At 37.5% G+C, this 24,108-nt stretch overlaps 1 protein-coding gene across 8 annotated transcripts in view; it reads left to right on the top strand.

The window, feature by feature from the left end:
* SLC4A10 (solute carrier family 4 member 10) overlaps positions 1–24,108 on the top strand; it is a 146,423-nt gene that overhangs the window by 113,173 nt on the left and 9,142 nt on the right. For all 8 annotated transcript variants that reach the window (XM_064718542.1, XM_064718544.1, XM_064718540.1 and 5 more), the window contains 8 exons: positions 10,620–10,725; positions 13,371–13,532; positions 13,780–13,893; positions 14,410–14,571; positions 17,307–17,558; positions 18,790–18,858; positions 21,076–21,249; positions 21,861–21,983. In XM_064718542.1, the coding sequence (XP_064574612.1) occupies positions 10,620–10,725; positions 13,371–13,532; positions 13,780–13,893; positions 14,410–14,571; positions 17,307–17,558; positions 18,790–18,858; positions 21,076–21,249; positions 21,861–21,983 (1,162 nt within the window). The remainder of the gene's footprint in view (positions 1–10,619; positions 10,726–13,370; positions 13,533–13,779; positions 13,894–14,409; positions 14,572–17,306; positions 17,559–18,789; positions 18,859–21,075; positions 21,250–21,860; positions 21,984–24,108) is intronic.

The raw sequence follows: 24,108 nt of genomic DNA, 5'->3' as shown, positions 1-24,108 counted from the left end.
TTATCAATATTGTTTCATTGAGAAGTAAACCCTCATAGACCTGTTTCTTTGATATGAGAATAAAAATGTTGTTCTAGTAAAGGACAAGATCCTAGTCTGTCCTGAGGCCAGTTAAGCTTGGTCACATCAGTAAATGAAATTTAATTAAAAAGCATTTTCAATGAAAATCCCTCTCCAGAAATGTCTTTATTTCATTGAACCCATTTGAACCCTCTGCATGAGCTGGGTGGGGCCCTAAAGCAACAGTGCTTGAACAGTGCCACATCTTCTGTTCACTGGAAAAACAGGAGTGTCTCTACCAAATGTCTCATTTGCATTTTAAGCTGGGAAAAACAGAACACAGCAACAGAGAAAACATTTGAGCTTTGTGTATATTATCACTAGAAAAATAGTTAGCAAAGCCTGAATCTGAATGTACATTATGTACCTTAATACACAGAACAAGTTAGAGAAGCCATAGTTCTGCTGTGACACACTCTCATTGTGCTGAAAGTATTATTATTCCTCTCTAATAATTTAATCAGTAGACAAAGGAATATTAATTTGAAGAGAAAGCAACAGGCATCAAGACCATGCATGCAGTTGAGGTTATATGAGTTTGACAGTCCTGCTTGCAGGGGAACAGTCATAGTTATGTCTATATTTTTTCAAAATGTTTTCTCATAATAATCCTTGTGTTAATCAATAAATGTTGCTGGTTTTGTTTAGAATGCCATGCAATAATCAGAATCCCAGACTGGTTTTTGAAGGGTGGTGTTTTATTGCTGCCTGCTCTTGGTGACTGAGCAATGAATGTAAAATGTGCAGAACGCACAGAATGATAAAAGAGTAGCCTTTGTTATCCTCCAGTTAAACCTATTGACCTGTCTTGGTATACAGTGTTGGAATACCAGCACAACAGTTTTAGATTTTTCAAACACAACTCCTGAAAGATAAGTGTCTTCCAGATGTTTGGAAGAAAGATTTCACCTCTGCTTGGTGTTCAAACACATGTATCAGAATTATTTGATATCACTGATATGAAGCTTGAGATAGTATTTTTGTAGTTATTTGAGTTTATTATTTCATACCTATATTTTCAGTTATTCTTTCACTCTGTGTAGATAGTACAAATAGATTGCCTTTTAAACTCTTGTTTTAAATCTCACATTTGGCACTTACATTGTATCTTCTACTTGCAGCATGTTCCTGTTTATTATCAATGATGCATGTAGCAAAAGAGCAAAATGCCCAGCTGTAGACATATAGCTCTTATGGGATGGAACTTACATTTTTTTAGCTTTGAAACTGATTTTTAGAAATGGCAGTGTACGGACAATCAGTGCATGATTATTACCTTGTAAGAGCTTATCTGCTGCTGTCCAAGGATCTGTGCTGTGAACACAGCAAAAGGCTAATTCCAGCCTCTCCTGATCTCTCCATTCCTTTCTCTTTCATCTGAGATTTCATAGTTATTCAGAGCCAGTCCCAAAAGATTGGGAGAATTGAATGTGGTCAGTTGCAACAACTCTGCATCAGGTGCCCAAATCAGCTTTCACAGCAGACTTGATGCAACCTGAGCTCCATGGGCTTGCTGTGCAAATGTGCACATATTAGTGTTACTCTGTCCACACACAGTGGCCTTTTGCCCAGAAGGTGAGATATCACAATTTTTATCCCCATGGGGTCATCACGAGGCATTTCAAGTACTCTCAGTCTCTGCTCAACTCAGCTGAGTTCTGGAAAGATAAACTAAAAGATGGTAAAGCATGAAAGTTACTCAAAATAAAAATCTCTCTTTTGTGTACTTGAAGCTGGGAAATACTGATTTCACAAGGAATTAGCTTTTCCTGCTGCATTTGATTCCAGTCCTTCTACTTATAGCTTAAATGGGTAACAAACTCGGGCTGAAACTGGTCCTGTCCTTAAAGGACCAGCATACTCTGTTACAGAAGCTAATTAGTATCTGCTGTTTTGCTAATTAAAACAGCTGTTTGCATTTTCCTCTTTGGGGATTTTAAAGACAAGTTTTTAATTGTTAGTAAAGCCTTGGCAGGTCTTTAATTAGCCATGGGTGATCTTCAAAAGGTTGAGCAACTCATTTCTTTTTGAATGCTCAGCCAAAGCTTATGTAAAACTTTATCTTGGATCTGCAATTCTATGCTAGAAAACTTGGGTTGCGTTGTAAAATTTCTGTGTTTTCTATTGCCCACTACAAAAGTTGATGATAAAATGGTCAGAGCACTGAATGTATTTGAAATTTTTAGTGAATGCTGTGGCCCAGGTGTCCTCTTTTCTCCCATGGGCTTTCTGAAGATGCTCTGATGTCCACAGGTTGTCTGTCTACATGCCGGTGCTGTTCCTTTGCCCTGGTGAAGACATGAGTCTGACCCAGGAAAAGTCATTGGCATTCTGTTAGTGCTCTCTTTGGAGTACTAGAAAGACAAAGAAAGCAGTAATTTTAAATGGTTGGTGTTTCAACCAAATTGAAACCATATTTCAAGTGAAAAGAAAACCCATTCTGTATTTTTGATGGGCTTCAGTTCTGTTACAAACAGTCTCTGTTGCAAGGATTTGATGTAAAATACTGCACTGCATGCATCTCTTATATTTGAGAGTACAGGAGTCATTACTAATATCTTCCATAATACACCTTAGATGAAGAGAACATTCAGAACAGATGGGATTTTTTTTTTTAAGTTTTTAATCAAGCACACCCAAATATTTGAAAATCGATTGAAAGTCCTCCTAAAAGATTTCTTAAAAATTGCATTTAGTATTTTACCATTTAAAGTAGAAGGCAGGTTTTGAGTTTATTACAGAATTCTACCTCAAAATGACAAAAATACCTTTTTGAATGATCTTTTTGCATGATGCATTTTTTACTAATTTTTAAATTTTATTTTATACTCTGTATTGAAATACAGAATAAATACAGTGGTCTACTTACAGGCAAATCCATTCAGCATTTATATGTAACTTTTTCCTAGATTGTCATATTTTTAATATGGATGATAAAGAATAATGCATTTTAGTGATAAATCAAGGGCAGGACAAAGCCTGATTTCCAGTGTGGTACTGTGCTGTTTTTTCTTATTTTTAAACTGTATTGTTTTGAAGGAACTTGAATAGAGGAGCTACCTTGTTTATTAAATTAAGTACAAATACTTCTTGATCAGAGCATTTCTTTCTATTTTTTTTTAATGTGACCTTTTTGTATTTGTCATGCCATTAGCATTTGTAGGTTGGCATAGCAACTCTCTTATTTCTGCACTCTCCTCCTCCTGTTTTTATCCTACCCTGGTAGCAAATATATCTCCAGTTAGTGAAACCTGTCTGGAACGCTGATGCCCATCAGTTTTAAAGTGTATATAAAATATTATTTTTGCTAGTAAAAGAGAACCCCATATTGGAGCAGATAAACCCCCCTGGTTTTAAAAGGAAAACAGAATAAGCATTGTGGATGAAAGGAATGTGATTTAGAAAGCAATCCAGTAGTCTTTAAAATACAAGCATTTTAAGATAGTTTTCTTGGAATACAGAAGTTCAGCTATTTCTCAGGGTGAGGTTGCTTAGATCTTTATGTACCTTTTTGGTATGTAAATTAATTTTATATACCTTTTTGGTTTTTATTAATTCTTTTTTCAAAGTGATGGATTCATGTTGTTTTAATAATTCTTTACCAGAAGTTACTCAATTATTAACAGATTACATTGAATAATTTTAAAGTGATTTCTTGGCATAGTAATATGCATATTGCAATCTGTCTTGGTATTGACATGCACTTAAGCATTAGGAGTAGAAAATCCCACTCTGATGTAATTAGGGAGCCAAGATCATGTCAATCTCAGTATCATTTCAGGCTATAGAAACTACTGCTTCTAGAAGGCATTGTGAAGATTGGTTTTGTGCATACCACTGTTTGCACAAGCAAGTTTTAAATCTTCCATTATCTATACAAATTAATCTAAAGACATCATTATTGGATGCAAATTAGGTTGGTTCTTACCCTGTATCCCTTAAGCTGCAGGTGGAATGAGAAGAGTCAGCGATGATGAGCACAGTGTTGCTCGTTATGGTCCCAGGCATGTAATTGAATTTCAATTCCTGTAATGATTTCTTTGAGGTTAGATATGAAAATAGATTTTCTGTTTCCCTTCTTTATAGTTTTTTTCCTACAGTTAAGTAACTGTGCCATATACTGTGTGTCCTTCCCTAAGAATATCCCTCTTTTTCCCAGAATCATGCAAGTACCATCACTGAGTTTAACTGCTGGTTCTCTTTTGCTTCTTGAGAAACCTTGGAATCCAGGATTTCTTTTTCTTTATTCTGTTTTTTCCAAGACTTCTCTATGCCTGCCCAACTCAGCTGACTTGTTTGTCTCTTTCTCCTTCATTTGAACCCAGAGAGTGCCCACCTTGTTTTGTTCTTTCCTACTACTTGTCCCCTCCACTTTGGAAATGGATCTCCTTGATAAGCAATTCTCCACAGCGAGACCCGGTCTACACAATGCCTTCAAAATCTAGGAAGGCTTACATAAAATCTGTGGGTGTTTTTTTACAGTACCTTTATGTGTATTGATGCGCTGCACCTGCACAGTTGAAACTCAAGCTGACCATGTAGCACTGCAATGTATTGCAGTAATTATTTCTGTACCAGCATTATACTGAACCTCTTCTCCTCAAATATATGCACTCTTAACTTTGGAAGTGGGGTGAAGGGATATCCTAGAAGTGTTTCACAGTGAAAGCTTTCAGATGAATTGTCAGTATCCCCAGAGTCGCACTGCTTTTCTGCACAGGAATTTCTGTGTATGGCAGTTACACACCATAATGCTGCTGCAAATGCAGTGACTGCATATTGCAGCAGACAGCTAATAAAACTCAACCTTCAAGGTTAACGAAGGTACAATATGATTATAAATCTGTTTTCTAGACTTTCCCCTTGAAAAAACACTATTTTCCTCCTGATGTGCTATCCAAAAGAACCTGATTCTTTGAGATGTCTTCAGGCTAACATTAGTTCCCCTTCTCAGATTTATCTTTGTTTCTCTCTCTGTGAAACTATTGTACTGCTGAGTGCATTGTTTGGGTGCTTCAATAGGCTTTTCTGTTTTCTTCTGAGCTTAACCAACTAAACTTATACAGCCTTGAACCTTAGAGAATATTTGCAGATGCCTACTGATGTTCGTGACTGTCAGAGATGGGCCACATAACAGTGGTTGTAATTCAGGATGGCAGAGCTCATAAATAAATTAAGAAAAAAAATCTTGTCTTGCCATGACAGCTGTGCTGTGAAAGGGTTTCATGATACTGAGAATAGAACTTAACTGACAAGTCCATTTTCCATCACTATTAATTATTTTGTTTCCAGTCTTTTATCCACTGAGCCTTTGATTTAGTTGGTATGAAGGTTGGCACAAGAAGGAATACATGGTAAATAAAATGCCAGGGATCTGCTGGTATTTTCAGTATGAGACAGCAGAGAAGGTATTATTTTATCATACTGTTGTTGTCCTTTTCTCATAGAAGTTGTTAGACAAACAGAAGGATTCTGTGAATGCCCATAATTCCCATGAAAATGGTATATTTGGAGGAAATCTAAACATGCATAGCATAGTGCTATTAATATACTTCAGCTTTGTAAATGCAACATAAAGAATACCTATACCTTACTTTGAAAACAAACCTGGTGATATCTTTCATTTCATGCTGTCATCTTCCTCTGTCTCTGTTATGTGATCAGTGCACAGCACGCTCAGAGCGTCCTCTGTGCTAGGGGAAAACCTTCCTACTCATACTACCAAATATGTGCTCTGATATTCAGTGAGACATATTGTTTAAACAAGCACATTTTGCAACTTATTTGTCATACTTGCCTGCAGTTTTTTAAGTATTATACATATTCATATAGAGCAAATCTCATTCTCAGGCTATCTTAAGTGAGCCAGAAAGGCATTTTTCCCTTCTAGCAAGGGGAAACGGTACATTGACTAATCAGGAAGAAGCTGCAGTTGCATCTTTTATAGATCATATCCTTATCTAGTACAGATAGGTGGAGCATACAATATGTAAATGTTGGAAAATAAGAGATCCAGACCAATGCCTGTTGAACTTTAGAAAATCATTGATAGTAAGCGCCTCCTAGTTTTGAAAACCCGCTGCTGAAAAATGGCAACTGCCATGGGATGAATGGCCATGGGGCTTTCAACGGGAGCTGCGCTGTTTAAGTGTGGTTTATTTACTCACAAAAACCCTGTCTGAGGCTCTGTTTTGAAGCTGGACAGGCACCATGCTACATTAAAGTCTGTGTAGGGAGCAGAGCATGCATGACAGAGTAAAGAGAAGAAAATGGTGAAGAAGCAATCTGAAGAAGCAGGAGTAAGAGGTGGATATTGTAAGGATTGGAAAGACTAGACTGAGGTTAATTTGAAGTGAAAAAATAAATGTAGGAAATAAGTTTCTTGTTTTTCAGTTAACAGAAAATTAGAGTCAGGATGCAAGTGGTTTTAGTAAAGAACGTTTTAGTGTTTGAGCAGCCATGATATTTGTATTTTATTGCTAATCTAAAAAGGAGGGGGAAAATATTCCCCAGCTTGACATATAAAGTGACAGGATTTTAATTTGCTAACTAATATTTCCTTTCCCATAGTCCAGAGAAAGAGGGATAATACAGACAGTCTTTTTGGTGCTATTAAGGATAGTAATAACTGTTCCTTTTGTGGAACAAAGACCATTGATAGTTGTCTGAGATTTTCTGAAGTTGCTCTTGTGGGATCCTAGCTCTGCTCTCTGAAAACAGGACAAGTTGTAGATGTTGCATGCAGCAAAGTTAGGATGGCTGCCTCTTATTAATGAGGAACGAGACTGAGACTTATGAACCAAACCCTGAAACAACTATGAAATTGTGGGGAGTTAGGGGGGACAAAGAAGGGAAGTGGGGAGTGACCTTATATGGCCTGTATGTTACAGTTGAATTGGTGCTGAAGATTAAGCTGAAATTTTGATCCTCCTATAAAAGGGAGAGAGGTACAGGCTCCAGGGGATACCTGTCCGTCATGCAGTCCTAATTTTTTTTATTTCTAATCTACTTTTGTTCTCCATTCTGATTTACCTGAGATTTCATGGGTGCTTTGGAAGGTGTATGGGCAATAAAGACTCCTTGCTCTGGTTATTGTTTCTAGCTAGCAGGTTCAGGTTATTCTTTGTTACATTCTCATTTTGTCAGTTCTCATCTTAGAACAGTTCTGAGTTGTCTGAAGACTATCTTGTCTGAAATGGTTTATTTACCTACCTCAGAAGTGTAATCCGCTTTCTATTAGGCTGTATTAGATTTTTAAATACCATGAACGAAAACAAGCTCCACTGATACCTGTCTAGCTGCAAAATATGGACATTTTAAATACAGGTAGGGGCCTGTGACTGGGTATCTAGTGCCACTTTAGATCTCTCAGCCTCCAGCTGCTTTGAAAACAAAGGCATGAGTCAAGGAAGATCCTCTCATATGTGGTCACTCATCATGGATATCACAGACACCATGGAGTGTACGGTCACCCATGCTAAACATCCGAATTGCTACCAGGAGATCAGAATATCTTGCTATATCCAAAAGGGTAAAGATGAAAAATTATTTATTTCTGTCATCGGTGTGATGGAATGGATGTGTTGAGATTGGCAGCAAAGATTGCCCCCCCATAGTGACACCTATGCTTTTGTTACCACAACCAGTGTCAGATTGTTCCCTGCCTTTATTCTAACCAGGATGAAAGAGAATCAAAAGAATCCTTTTGAATCCTTTAGTATCAGGAAGATGATTGCTGACTTATCATTCAAAGACACAAGAGTACACTGCTAAGTTGGTACTGTATTTAAAGATGAAAAGGTTTCTTAGAAAATACATACAGGTGTTTGTATAGTCTATAACTCATTTGGTAATACCATAAACTCCCCACAGATCCCTTGTCGTGGGCAAGTGCTCAGCACTTCAAACAACTTTACAAGAATGTAAGGGCATTTGAACTCCCAAGAGGAAATTTTTTTTTTGCTTATTCCAGCATTCTGAGTAATATTTTATCAGGAAAATAGAAGGATGTGTTAGTGTTAACTATTCAGCGTGTTTTGCATTTTCTGGCAAAACTACTCAAAGTAAAAATGGCAATGAAAGAGACTAAAATACTAAAAATATTAAAGTAGAAAGCATTATTTCATTAATGTGAGATTATCCTTGAAGGTCAGTTACATTGGGAAATAGTTATCATTGAAGCAATTAAATCTGTTATGAAACAACACATTTTGGTAGATAATGTTTTTATGTTTTGGCACTGAATGGTACCTTCATTTGTGTTTTCTGGGACGGACAGGGAATGTTTTGCTATCTCACAGTTCTATAATGTTAAGCAATTAGTGGGATGCTGGAAGACAGTAATACCATGATACAATCTCACATCAAAATGTCAGTGTTGCCAAAACACGTACAATATTGAAAGCAATGCAATGTTGTGTATATCAAAACACTGAGATCATTGTTTGAATGGTCTTCTGAGTAGAAACAGGATCTGGTCTCCACAGTTAGGGCCTAGCTCTGCCCCCATTCAGTGACAGAAGCACTGTGCAGGGTGACTTTTGTCTGTGTGGGTGTAGTTTGCACAAGTCCCTTATTTGCTGATCATCAGTCGGCCATTGCTAAATGCCTGTGAAACTTGGTAAAGACCAGACTGGAATGCTGTGCAGGAGGAAAGTGATATTGCTATAGAAATAAACAGATTATCTCATCTGAAGGTGATTTACCTGAGCTGTATGAAACTATAGCTTCAAGTGTCGCATTTCTGAGAAAATAGGAATGTTGGCTCCTCTAACCTAAAAATGTAATTTTGCAGTTTGCAGCAAGTGTAGCTGTACCCTGTAGTGCTGGTGACAGGCACAGTCTCCCCTTCTAGTGAGGAAGTGTCTGAGTGAGCAGCCCCTGCCAGCCTGGCCTGCTGTAGTCAAAGCCTGGCCCGGCGTCCAGCTAGCTGGATCGGCGATGGACACAGGGCCAGGAGCTCCTGTGCTCCCAGAAAACAGCAGTAACCTCTCACAGCCACCTCTGACTGCTGCATGAGCGTCCAATACTCCCTTGCAATACATGATGTAGCCATACTGTTTGTTGGCTTTATGCTGCTCCTGTAGCTCACTGGTAGTGATGTGCTTCATTTAACCCATCCCGTAATACCTTGGACTACGCATTGAACACGCATTCATGCTGCACTTAGGGCCTGATCCAAAGCATATTAAATATGTTTGAAAGATCCAGTCAAGGACTTTTGGCTCAGGCCCTCTGCTTCTCCGAATGCAGTTGCTTTTTTTTCTTTTTTTTTTTCCCTTTTTGTTCATGGGCTGTGGGGGTTTTCTCTTTCTTTTGGAAATAGCTGCATTTAAAATACAATCAAGGAATTGCACAAAGACAACCTGCATCTTTTCTTCTCTATGTATTAAATGCAGCTGTTGTCACATGTATAGTATTGTAATTGAAATAGAATGTCAGTGTTGTGTCCTCATGGTGTAGATGGTAGAATTTAATATATAGAAGATCATACAAATCTAGTTGAGTATTGTCATTTTGTGGAAAGATAAACAGTCACATAAAAAATAGATAGCATAGGTAAGTGAATAAACTGATATTCTGCTACAGCTGTAATGCAGTTTATGTTCAGTGGCTCTGCGCGTGATAGTCAGATGTTATCCTGTCCCCAGCTACTCCTGAAAACTTTATCAGAGAGTACACAATTTATTTAAAGCCATCATAAGCACATTAAAATACTAGCAGACTCGATGGTGCTATAGATTATTAAAGTAGAATTAATTTAAAGCGTATTGCAAAGCACACTTGACATCTTGGATCCTACAGAGTATCCTGGATGTTTTGAAGGCTTTGTCAAAGAAAAAGCCTCCCACAGTTCCTTCAGAGGCTTTAAAGATTTCATTTTGATTTTAAATTACTTATTTTTAAATTACTTATTGTCCTCCTACACTGCCTCGTCACATTTTGCGTGTTAAAATACACAATTTAGAATGAAAAGTGTGCTTTTACAGCAGCTCTGGGAAAGGAGAAACAAGGCACACAGAGTTCAGAGAGCTTTTTGTGCTGGTGATCCTGACATTCAGAGCCCTGACAGCTGACTGGGTAGTTGGGCAATTTTGCATGCAAAGGCATGTTTCCATCTAGGAAAGAAAGAGGACACGGAGAGTTTGTTATTTGGGAAATGGATCAGCCTGGAGCTGTACATAGCACCTAATGTCCATGTAGAGAAGTGTTAGGTGTAAGAGGGTGGAACAGGGCCAGCATATTCTCAGTATTTCAAACTGTGCTCAGAAGTATCAATAGATGAGGAAGAAGACAGGTGGTAAAAGTTAATGTGATCAGTGGTTGGAATATGTCACGTTACATACTATATATGCATTTGCACCTCACAGCAAATGATGCTCCAGTAATAGCACTGGCTACTGAACTACAAACTGCTTCAAAGCATGCATTTACTGAACTCATTTGAACTAAAATTATCTGCCAATGTAGAGCATAATTTCAATGTATCTTAAAAATGATAATTTAGATTAATATCTGATATATCTTTCATTATTAAGGAAAAATATATTTCTTTTCAGATGCAATTGTGTGGAACCAGAGCATCCTAGCAATAAAACCTTACAATACTGGCAGGACTACAATATATCTGCATCTGATGTGCCATGGGGGAACCTAACTGTGTCAGTAAGTAAATTTGGGAACTTAATAAATAAAGGCATAGGCATAAATAAGTCTGTCCATCTTACTGCAACAAAAATATTTTAAAAATTACCAATTTTCCTGCTCATATTTGTTCAAATAAATAATAAAAGATACTTAACAAAAATTAACATGAACTTTATAGTGTTATCTCATTTTGTAAGCTTTTTGCAGCAAGTGTGTGCATTTTATGCCCTGCTTTGGAACCTTCTTGACACACTAGCACAAGAGCTTGGCTGAGATTAAGTCAAACATGTCAAATGACAATGAATTTGTCCTAAATTCTGCCAGATGGCAAAACCAAAGTTCCCTTGTGTAGAAAGAATCAGAAGTATTTATTTCCCCTAAAACACTCTTGCAGTAGTTCAGGCTATAAAAAAGAGGATGGGGAGAAAATTTCTCTTCAATGACCACTTTTTTCTCACCTTAAGTTCTGTAATTTCTTTTCCCAGGGGAGGAAGGGGATAAAGCTGCAGTTTAGTGGGGCTTGCATGAATGTGTAACAAGTTTCTTAAGAGTACACTTTTCTATGTTTAAAGGATTTTATAATTCAAGTTTGCCTTTTTCAAAGTGACATCTACAGCTTGATTAAAATGTTGTGTTGAGATTGGGCCACCACTTTTTCCTGCAAAGGGATCGTTTCATTACACAGTCAAAGAGAATTGAGTGCAAAAGACACCAGACTGAAGAGATAACTGAATTAACCAAATCACAGGCATAATCAAATTGAATACTTAAAAGCCAATCCAGTGGACTGTCTCCAGAAGATACTGTTCTTTTTTTTTTCCAAAGGCAGGAATGCAGAAGAACTCGTTTTAAGTTAGAGCTGTCTTTCATGGCTGCTCTGTCTTGCTTCCATGCCTTCCTCTGAGCAGGGACTGCTCCTCAACTCTGTTGGTGTGGCAACAGCAGAAAGAAAGTTGAGAACTGCTGGCCTGAGGGATTCCAGCAGTCCAGAATGAATATTCTCAAAATTGCAGCACACTCTAAGAGCATCTGTGCAGGAGCAGACTCCTCCTCTCACTTTCTCAGATCTCTGACAGTGTTTTTCAGAGTACATTTGCAGCTGAGGAGATTTAAAATAACAGATTTTGTTTTAACTATAAATGTAAAAGACTGGCTGCATTATATAAAACCCTTCAAAACTTTTGTGAAATCTTATTACCAAAACTTGAGTTTACATAGGTAGCAGTATAACTGACCAACTTTTCCCATAAGTCCCTGTAGTTGTCAAAGAAATAACTGATTTTTTTTGTACTTTTGTGTCTTTGGTTCTTGCAAGCACCATCAAGAAACTTCTGCTCTAGAGAACTGCAGTAAGAGATTAGACATTGCTGTCTGTAAATATTTGGTCAGACTCACCCCATTATGTCTCTTTTACTGCTCATATCTTCTTATATCTAGCTGAAATGTTTCAAGTTTCTGAAGTTCTGGATTCTCATTCTCTCTTAAAACCCAATGATTATTTTTTGCTTTCAAGACAAACCAAGTGTGAGCAAAGGATTTTGGACCAAGTATGAAGAGGATTTTGGACAAGTGTGAAGAGGATTTTGATGGTGACAAAATCCTCTTCATGAGGCATATGATCAACTTCATCCCAAGTTTACTGCTATAGCAGTATAAAAAACCTTGTGCTCCTTTGTCTCACAGTCATCAAATAGCAATTGTGGTTTTTTCCAAGACAATCTTTTTTCAAAGCCAAAGTTTCCCATATCAGGATAATTGTGCAGTGAGTGTGATGAGCCAATGACACACTTGATTTAATACAAAAAGTTCCTGATCTGGCAGGATGTTTCTTCCTGGAATCCCTGATACTTGCTGCTGCATTTCATTTTTCCTGGAATCCCTGATACTTGGTGCTGCATTTCATTTTTCATTTTCTTTTTCTTTCTGTTCTGTGTGGATGGATTGGGAAGAAGGAAAGGATTCTGAGTCCAGAGCTGGTAGCTCACATTTCTAGAGCTACTCTTTACGATTTTAGATGACTAAGGATAGCAGTCAAGAAGTTCTGGAAATGCTTTCTACTGTATCTGCATATTGATAATAAATTATATTAAATATAATTGATGTTAAATATTTAGGGTTTTCGGGCATTTTATCAGCTCTTATTGTAAGAGAAAGACAATTTACAGGATGTGCTGCCCCCGTGTGGTATTAAATGTATTGGGCTCCTTTTAGCCCAATGCCACGCGCCCTAAATAGCTTTTTCTTCAATTGCTGGGGCTGTGAAGGGAAAACAAAAAAAGCAGTTCTTGAGAATGCACCAGGAGCAGACTTTCTCTTTGTGCCTTTTGAACTTTGCTTTCCACACTTGGAGAGTGTTAGTAAGTGTAAATCTGTATTTGTACACAGAAAATAAATCAGTGTACTTGCTGAGTTTGAAGAAACCCGGTTTTTATGTTTATGACTTTATGGTATGTCTTAGTGACTTCATCATGTAATATGGCTAAAAAAGAGATTCCTTTTGGAATTTTCCATGCAGACTAGTGAGTTTTAAGTTTTAAAAGAATAAATATCTAGAAATTGTTTTACTATTTCTAGTAATACAATTTAGGAGAGAGATTGGGAAGAAAATGTTAGTGTAAGCATGGATAATTTTTAGAACAACACTATTTTTCTCTCCCTGATAGGAATGTAAAAAGTTTCATGGCGAGTTTGTTGGGCGAGCCTGTGGTCATCATGGCCCTTACGTTCCAGACGTCCTCTTCTGGTCTGTCATCCTGTTCTTCTCCACAGTAACGCTCTCATCCACCCTGAAACAGTTCAAAACCAGCCGGTACTTCCCTACTAAGGTGTGTGCCCTTATTCCAATTCCAAATTTGCCATTAGTCATGTCCAAGTATGAATTCCATCTGCATTGCAAATGCAAACTGCTGGTGAAGTAGACAGGGCATCTTTTCTCTGTTAGAAACTCGTGTCAGAATAAGCATGGTTTTAGCTGTAAGCTAAAACTCTAAGCTGTACTAAAACAGTGATGAAAAATCTTAAGTCATAGCTGAATGTTTTAGTTAAAATTGTCATTTCTCTCAATAATCATAGGTACGCTCTGTTGTCAGCGACTTTGCTGTCTTTCTCACTATTTTGTCCATGGTTTTAATTGACTATGCCATTGGAATTCCATCACCAAAACTTCAGGTTCCAAATGCTTTTAAGGTAAGTTGTTGATAAATTGCACTGCTTTATCATTTTGCAAAATAATCTACTATGATGGGTTTATAATTGTTTATTATCATCATCAGGGAGTAGTGATTGTATTTTAAATTTTTTGTGTTCACAAGCAATTATGCAACCTCTCTGATTTATGGATCATGTAAGTGAACCTCTCCTATCAGGCTCTTTCATGCTTCTTAATGTTTATTTCCTCTTAGAAATTAACAGGGCTTGAATCACCCAAATTCTAAACTGCTGTAATGTTCTGGGGCTTCCCCCAAATTTTGTGTTTACTGTATCAAGTGTAACCTGTAATAATCCAGATGATTTTATTATATATTTTATTATATGTAATTTCTTGGCTTGGCATCAGAGGAAGTCTAGTATGTTTTTTAGTGCTCTGTATAGGTTGGTTTTAAAGGAAGTAATATCCTAATAATGTTTTGTATGTATTCTTGTGAAATTGAAATGTGAATAATCCTTACAGCTCTGACTGGCCATGCATGACTGTTTTTGTAGCCCACCAGAGATGACCGTGGCTGGTTTATTACTCCTCTGGGGCCGAATCCTTGGTGGACAGTGATAGCTGCTGTAATTCCAGCCCTGCTTTGTACTATCCTTATCTTTATGGACCAGCAGATCACAGCTGTCATTATCAATAGAAAAGAACACAAACTAAAGGTATTCAGTCAAAATTTATGCTTTCACTGTTTTTTTCTCCTTCAGATTATGTAATGTGTATCCATCTACTTTAGTATACTAGTTTGTAATATATTATATAGAACCCCTTTAAATTTTTATGCTTTTTTCTTTGTTGGTCTGTGTGGTACCTGTGCCCTGTGTCAGTGATCCACTGCCTGACAGAGGACTTTATGAATGTTATTTGGAATACAGATTCTGAGTTAAGAAAGTGATGCCTTCTGTGCTTTAGTAAAAGGATTCATTCACTAGAAAAAACTCCCTTCAAGTTAATAGTCTCCTTAAAAACCACAATCTTAATGGCCTCTTCAGGTATTGACAGTATTGTTCTACTGGATGGATTTTTAAAAACTACTCAGGGGTTATTTCATAATATAAGGTTTTTTTCCTTCTCTTCATCCTGCTCTCTGTGGTTCTGCCCATCCTTTTTTTAATGCCCTTCCTACGTTGAAGGAGGGAGAAGAATAAAACTGAGCCTTAGAGCACAATGGGTTCTTAAAACAACATAGGACATCTTCCTGCTCTGTTCTCTAACACTTTAGTTGCCTACAGATGGAGAGAGAAAAAGGGACATCACCCCTCTGAAAAACTGTTGGGCAAAATCTAGCAGCAGGTTTCTGTACATGTATATGCAGCAAGCTTAGGCTTTTTTTTGACATACTTTTAATAAGCAGCAATCCAATCCCAAGTTGCTTTAGCAAATGCATTTGCAACCTTCACTTTGCATTGCCTCTTCTTGGATGATTGTGACATTTGATATGTTCTTTTTTTGCCCTCTTTGTCAGCCTGGCTCTTCATGTCAATCCATAGCATTGCATGTGGTTAACTTGACAGATGCAGGAATTTGCTGCCAAGCTTTGGAATGTGTTTTTTCAGCACTGGCATCTGGGAGTCAGATGGTCCTCCTGGCTGCCCCCTTGTCTTGCTGCGTTTTAGTTTTGCTGGGGTCTGGTGTAGCATCACCTGTTGCTATGCTTCCTTTTCTTCCCATATGTCAGGTTCCTCAGATCATGTATGAATGTGAGGAAATGCTCTCGGATTCTGTATGCATTAGCAGATACATTCCTCATAAATGTGTCAGAAGGTAAAAAAAGGTGTCTCTGTTAGGATTTAGAATTAAACTCTTTCTTTGAGTGCATTGTGCCTGTAACTAATATCTGTGTTTGACACATCTCTGAGTTTGTCAAGATGTGTCTTGGAGATAAGACTCATAAGCACTTTTGGGGAGTGAGGGAAGGTTGCTACAGTTGATTCTCTTCATTTTCTTTACTTTTCCCCCTTTTTAAATAATGTAAGCAAATAAGATGGCATTTTCATTTTGATATGTGGCTTACATTTTCATAAACCCAGACGCTTCCCATTTTAGAAGTAAAAGTTGTCTTCATAAAGAAATGATTTGTTTGCTTCCAACTCATTTTCCCCTCTTTTTTTATACTTCCCATAGCAAATTCTGGATAGTGCACATTTCAGCTTTTGGCAGTCTCTGTAGCAAACCCTTCCAAGTTTAGTTTAGTTACTTTTTTTATGTCAAAAGGCATTTGCATGGGTTTACAGGCAAAATTATGGTTCAACATATTCACATTGTTTGCATGAACATCGCTGTTTCATCAGACCATGACACTGGATTTGTTGCCATATTGCAAAGTTTTGTGGAGATGGCGAACTACCTGACTTTTTAAAAGAAAATAGCCTCAGCTGCTGCTTGCAGCTGTGAGGATGTCCTGGATACTTGCTAAAATTGAAGTGAAATATCCCACTCAGCTATGGTTCAGCTATGGTAGCAGATATCTATAGAACCAAACTTGATGCATTTTTCTTTTTCAAGTGAGGGTAGTCATTGGGTTTTAATCTTATCTAAGATTCAGCCAAAGGGTTTTATGCTTGAAAGCAAACCATTATCCACCTGTTGGTAAATTTATGTAGCATTTGACCACTACAGAAGTGATCCAAACCCAAAGGTTTTGTATCGACTTTTCCTTATGGATATTATGATGCTATGTTTGAGTAAGGAAACCAATAAAGCAGTTTTTATATTTTAATTTAATTTTAATTTTTTATATTTTATTTTAATGTTTTAATTTAATAGATTTTATATTTTAATTTAATGTATCTTATTTTCTAGCTATCTGCTCTTATTTAAAATTATGTTACGGAAAATGTGTGTCATGGGTTACCATCTTAAAAAACTTCAGAAGGAACACTGTGGTTTTATGGCCCCTTCTAGCATAAAGGGACTTTGCAAATGTTGTGGATTTTTATGTAGGGAGCAATAAAAATACATACTTTTCCACCTCTTTGTAAGATCTGTGGGAAGTTGGCAGCACAGCTGGATGTTCTTCTCACTGTTATCCACAGAGGAGACTTAGTTAAAACAGAAAATGTATGTATTTTCCAGTGTCTTACCAGTATCCACTTTGTAAGCAGGAAAGCTGTTTGGTACTCAGTGTAGAGTGGATTTGTGGTACACTTAACTCACAACTGGAAGGAGTCCAGTGACATTGAGCAGTGAGTGTGAACCAGTAGGAATTCCCCTGAGATAACCAGTCTGCATCCCTACTGACCCAGCCTGGATAACACAGAGAAGGAAGCTCTATTTTTCCTACAAGTCTCAAATTTTCAGTTGTCTCTAGCTGTTCATTAGGAATGCCTGCCAGGAGCGTTCTCCTGAATTCAGATGTCATTTTACATCTTTTTTCCATCCTTACTTTTCTTAACAGAAAGGATGTGGATACCACCTCGACCTACTCATGGTGGCAGTGATGCTTGGTGTGTGCTCTATTATGGGATTGCCATGGTTTGTTGCAGCCACTGTCCTCTCCATTTCCCATGTGAACAGCTTAAAACTGGAATCAGAGTGCTCTGCTCCAGGGGAGCAGCCGAAATTTCTTGGAATCCGGGAGCAAAGAGTCACAGGGCTCATGATTTTTATCCTTATGGGCTCATCTGTCTTTTTGACAAGTATTCTAAAGGTAATTTGGGGAAGTAAGGGAAAGGTAAAGAATATTGCACTGAACATTTCACTGTTGTTACTGTATTATCTAATGAATGCTCTTCCCAGGCACATTACTAACTAGCATAATGTTACACAATGAGAGTTTCAAGTGGAATTCTAATTTTGCTTAATAAAGTGCCTAGCATTTTTAAAATAAAAACCTTGTAATGAAAATCTGGTCTGACTGAAGTCAAAGGGAATTCTGCCACTGAGCTGTATTCACACTTTGTCAGTACTTTGGGCCCATGGCAAATTACCATGAAACGGTCTCGTTATACCAATTTAAAATTTATTTAGATAATTTAAAAACATTTTGTGGTTTCCAAGTAATTTAAAAATATTTTCACAGTTGCAAGAGAAGTTCTGTGGTTTTTTTCTTGGAAATGAACAGAAAAATTATCTCATGCTTCCTGCATACTCAAGACAGCTCACCAGTGTCCTGAAAAAGGGTCTCTAGTTACAGTCATATATAATACCCTATATACATGTAATATAATTCTTTTAAAAGAATTATCTGGCCTCTGTGAAATCAATGAGATTTTTGGCACTGGCTTTAATAAAACCAGAACTTAGTCTTGAATATTGTGGCAGTGAGGGCAATAAGTCCTTAGAAATTGTACTTCCCAGCAGTATTTTATTGAGTATATCATAAAGCCTTCACTTTGAAAACACAGAGCATGCATTTTGTGTATTTAATATTTCTAACAGATTCCGTGGACATACCCATTTGCCTACACAGTTTATGTTGTGAACCTGAACATTTAAATTGTCTCTTTAAAAATCATTCCATGGAATCATTCACCGATTTCTAAATGTTTATAGCACAAAATATTATTTTTAGCAGTGAGAAGTATTTTATGTCTCTTGAACATTTTTCTGAGCTGTCTTTAAAGCAAAGAATTTAAGTATAAATTAAGGCCTTAATTTTTTTTGTGTAGTTCTGTTAATTGTATTAATAGGGAATTAAGTATATTGTAATAACTGGCCATGAGAGGAAAATAAAACTACAGAGCCAGATTCTTCTTTTGCTTTATGCTCTGAGAAACATTATTAATTTATAATTGAGTGACTCTGAATTTACAACTTGTCTGATTAATGCAGGCATATGGCACTTTGTATTTCAACTGTTTTGAATGTCTTTCTAGAAGCGTTTAAAATTGTTAAGTAGTGTTTAATATGCTCTTCTCTTTCTCTCCTTGTTTGTGCAGTTTATTCCTATGCCAGTGCTTTATGGAGTGTTTCTTTACATGGGTGCTTCATCTCTAAAGGGAATTCAGGTAAAATGGATTTATGATGAGTGTGTTATTGATGATGCTTTCTATAAAAAATATTGCCGTTCTTCTTATATTATTGTATTAGCTTTTGTGTATAATCTTAAAGGAATGTTGCCAACCTTAAATTTTTGAAAGTGACTGCTTAAAAGGAAAAGGGATTCTCTCTAAATAGAGTATTCCCTTTAGGCCATGTGCTCCATTTTTTCTCCTATTTTTTGGCTGCTGATTTTTCTGTTCTCTCTTGTTATCAAGACAATCTTGCAGAGCCTAAAAACTGAGTAATAACTATCAGGGGCTCTTCCCTCTCTGCTGCCTGCCCATTCTCTTGCTTGCATGCTGCCTTTTCAAGTTCCTTTGCAGGGCTACCCTTATCTTGAACTTTGCCTTTAGGGCTAGCTTGCCCTAAAACTAACACAAGTGAAATTTTGAAGGTCTTCCCTGTGCAGATGAACACTCCAGGCAGGGAGGGGGAGCTCCCAAGCCACAGCACTTCAGGGTGAAGGGTCGAGTCTAGTGGAAGGGCAGGATTCCTGCAGTGGCCTCAGGGAGGAGTAGCTGGCAGAAGTTGGCATTCCAGCACTCAGGCTGGGGTGGTGCTGTGCTCTCTCTCTCCTGGCTGACTGCAGCATGGAATGGCAGAGTGTCAAATCTTATAGCCCACGAGGCATCAACACACCTTGTGACACAATTGAGAAATCACACAGTGAAAACACAAGTTACATGGTGCAAAAGGTCAAATAGAAAAAGCAAAGAAAATTTCTGATTTTTTTCATTACATTTGATTGCAACTTACCTCCATTTATAGGCAAAACTGGGATTTTATTTTTTTTTGACTGGTGGTCTCTATTCAGAGACTCTTATTTTATAACTTTGCCTATCTCTTATCCTTTGGGTTGATATTCTCAGAAGTGTAGTTTGGCTTTTACTGAGGTTTAAATAATTTCAATTTAATATGGTTCAGCTGTTCCTCAGAACAGGGGTATGAGAAAGTACACTACACTATTGAGGAGTGTTTTTAAGACATGCTGAAATCTGGCTATCTTTACTTGGAAAAGTGATAGCATCCCCCTCCTTATCTTCCTCCCCCATGCTGGGATAAGGAATAGAGATTTGATAAGATGGCTTTTGTGGGAGGATGTGCTTTTTGCTGTTTCTGTGAAAAAGGAATATACTCAAATCTGACTAAATTAAAAGCCTTTAAAAAAATGCAGTTTGTACATGCTCAATAAAAATTTCCAAAACTTGACATTGCTGAAGGCTATGTGAATATAGTATGTCTCATCCATGCAGGAAGAATTGGTGTACCACCATAATCACTGTGCCATGACACAAATGTCTCAGGTCAGTATGGAGCCAAATAGGCCTGAAAAATAGGAACCTCTCACATACATTCCTAGCAGCTTTCTGGCATTCATTCCTCTTTTTTTCTTTTTCATTTTCTGTTTCTGGTTTTGTGAATAAAGTGAAACATGGAGAAGGAAACAGCCTGGGATAAAATGTCTGGTGAAGTAAAAGAAAATTGTTCATTTGCAGGAAATAAAAGACTGCAGAGGTCCCTCCATGAGCAGCTTTTTATGTGGTAAAGGAGGCAGAGCTCAGTGGTTGACAAAGGAATCTAGGATGTATTAGGAAAGAGGTGTGATAGTGCACATACCCAACAGGATCAACCAGCTTCCATTCAGTGGGAATCATAATTGATTCAAGACCATTCTGGAGTCTGACTTTGCCTGATGTTAAGAGTTCACAATTTCAAATTAACCACCTTGTTTGTGTGTAACATCCAGTGTAGTGACAACGTGTGTAACATCCAATGAACAGGGTATTTCCTGCAGCATAGAATGGATGGGATGTAATTCAGCAGAGTTCAGAGTCTCAGCACAGCTGCAATACAACCTGGGGAGGCACATGTGTATTCAAATGGAAGGCACTGAATGATGACTAACCAAGTGATTAAACTCTGCTTAGTGACACGTTTCTCGTCCGTACTCTGGTGCTCAGTGAGGCGAAGACAAGTCCTTTGCACTGCTGGACTGGTCTAGATTAAAGGCTTATGGTTGTTACTGAGGGACTCTCTGTGCTGCTGAAATGATGTAGTTTTTGCCTTTAGAATAACAAGCCAGATTCTTTGGATATTCAGGATCTCTTAGGCAGTGTGTGAATGCCAGCATAGATGATCCTACACCTCATTTTGATCCAAACGTGTAAAATTTTCTCTTTCAGCTTTTTGACAGGATAAAGTTATTCTGGATGCCTGCAAAGCACCAGCCAGATTTTATTTATCTAAGGCATGTTCCTCTTAGAAAGGTCCATCTCTTCACTATAATTCAGCTGAGTTGTCTTGTACTTCTCTGGATTATAAAGGTTTCAAGAGCTGCCATTGTCTTTCCTATGATGGTATGAATTTTTTTATTTCCTCTAAAAATCCCTAATTATTTTCACTTGTGGATAATTATTATTGAAGAAAAATATAATTGTGGACAGTTAATTATAATATTGCTTTGATTCTGTGTTCAAGGAAAATTTGTAATGTATTAAGTAGTGAAAAATTTGACATTCAACCTCTGCTTCGAATCTTGTGTGTGGATATCCCAACTTATATTCTCTTAGGGAAAAATGTTCTCTTAAAGAAAAAATACTAACATTTATTTGACATTTTTTATTTAAGGAATATTACTAAATCCTGTTACAGAAAGAACATTCACTCATTAAGGAAGATTGCTTATTGAACTGAGGAGCCTAACAGTTCTGTGTCTTGGCATAAATAATGGTGGTCTGCTGCTTAAGGGATTTCTCTGATGATAATAGAAAATATTTACTGACCTCAGTGATTGTTATGCTTCAAACCATACTTCATTTGAACAAAGAAATAGCAGCTGTTAGCTTATTCAAACTAAAGGATAAAATTCTCGCTACAAACTGGTCACTTTTGAAAGAATTCCTCTACAAGTCTATTTGTCTGTTTTACTTGTTTAATTTCCTAATTCTTTAAATTAATATCTTTTCAGGTCCTAGCTTTAGTATTTGTCCGAAAACTCATGGATTTCTTCTTTACCAAGCGGGAGCTCAGCTGGTTAGATGATCTGATGCCTGAGAGCAAGAAAAAGAAACTGGAAGATGCTGAGAAAGAGGTGGGTCATGGTTTCAGGTTTCTTTGTCTGTAGCAATTTATCAATTTCTCCTTCAGACATTTAGAGAAAATTCTGTAAGGCACATTCCATGTACCAAGCAGACTTGTTGGCAGTATCTAAGTGTAACATTGTCATATTTTGCATAAGTGCTTTTAAGGTTACAAATCTGATAGGCTTAGGTGAGGATATAGATTCTTAGGCTGCCATACTGTCATATAAAATATTATCCACAGTACTCCTGGGGATTGCTTCTGAGACCCACTCAGATGGTGTGCAGAGATGAAACCATGCCTGTAGGAAAGCCCTCAGATCCCAGATGCTGCACTGGGCTGGGTCTCATCCCTGCAGGAGATGCTGAGCAAGGAAGTGCAGATTTTAAGGTGTGTGGATGTCCCAGCTGCCTCTGAGCCTTACACAGGGCACAAGACATCACTCTGTGCCCTTTCTCAGCAATGCCATGACCCTGTGCAGTGTCCCAGTTACACTCTGGGCCAGAGTTGTCCTTCTGCTCCTGCAGAAACAATTCACTTTGTAATGAAAAGTGAATTCACTTTGTAATGAAAAGTGACCCTGCTAACCCCGTTAACCAAATGCTCAAACTCACATCCTGTGGCATTACCACCCAGGTGGCTGTTTCAGATCTGGACTCCTCATCTATTTTAAAGAATATGCTTTTCAGGTAATTCCTTACCAACTTGAAAATTATCCTTAAGAATGCCCTGAGATATAATCCAAGACCAGTGAAATGTGTGTGTTAAGGGTTCCCATTAGTAGCTTTATTTGCAGAAACAGAACATTAGCTAATAATGGGTAACTACACAAACTAGATTACTCTGCCTTTAGGATTGATTCTTCTGTAACCTTTGACAACTCCCTGCCTCTGTAACCTGGTAAACTCTTACCTTTGATTTCCTTGACACATTCAACATATTGTCATGGAATATATTTTGGGGAAAAGATTTTACCTATAATAGAAAAAATCCAGATGATTATTTACTATTTAGTATGTGCCTGTAAAACTACCAGGCTGAAATTAAAATATGTGAGTCATTGTTTTCTGCCTTGAATCAGAGCAGACCAGAGAGATGTTTCATCACGGTGTCTGTTGTCATCACAATTCAGAGTAACCAGAAGTAACCAAGGTAGCTCTCTTCATGTGGGTCTGGTTATTGGAAAGAATTCCTTGTTATACTTGTGTTTTGCTTATATGTCACTTTCCTTCCCTTGCTTGATAGGATGGCATCAGAAAACAAAACTGGGAAAATCTACTGGTGTTACTTTATTTCATTCACTGTCTATTTTGAGAGGTTATTTTTACATATTTTGGCATTTCTAAATATTTAGAGCTATTATTAAAACTGTTCAACTGTCAAAAACTTATGAAGCTGTGAAGCCTGGAAATGACAAAATTAACTAGTAATAAAAAACTTCTGACATGTAGCCTAAGGAATTAATTGGAGAGTTGCTATCACACAGCTTTTAAAAATAGAAGTATTCTACCCACAAGAATATTCAGAAATGTAGTTGACAGGATCTGAAACTTACTTGATTGGTTCCTAATTTCATCACTTAAGTTGTTTTTATATTTTTAGGCCATGTTTTTTTCAGGGCTTTGTACATTTATAGTGGATATGATACGTGCCTTACAGACCTCCTTTGGAAGCCACTTCGATGTTAATCAATTAAGTCTTTCTGAGACAAGAATGAACAAAGAACGTTCACATTTGAAGAAAAAAAAATTGTGACTTTTGAAATAGTTACAATAATGAAACATTGAAGAAACAAATTTCTGAGCAGAGAGAACTTAAATTCTACTATTTTGGAAAATTGTACTGGCTCTTGCTGCTGATAACAAAAACCAGTGTTTGTGATGCACATGGGCCTTTGGTGATCTGCCAGAAAATGATAAACTCTCTTTTTTAGGCAACCCTTGCTTTCAGACAGGCAGTGGTGAAAACTGTTAGAAAGGGAAACTGTTAAAGGGAAGGAAGCTGCGGAGGTCTCTGGGTGTCTGTTGCGCTCACACACACTGCAACAATTTAGAGCAGGGTTTGATGGTCACCTTCCTGCCAAGGCTTTTTAACCTCCTAGCTGTGCTTATCCTGACCAGGGGTGTGGACATTGG

The sequence above is a fragment of the Zonotrichia leucophrys genome, chromosome 7, assembly GCF_028769735.1.
Source record: "Zonotrichia leucophrys gambelii isolate GWCS_2022_RI chromosome 7, RI_Zleu_2.0, whole genome shotgun sequence".
In the NCBI taxonomy this organism is placed as follows: Eukaryota; Metazoa; Chordata; class Aves; order Passeriformes; family Passerellidae; genus Zonotrichia; species Zonotrichia leucophrys.
Note: the sequence above shows the minus strand (reverse complement) of the source record. Positions and strands in the feature narration are given on the sequence as shown.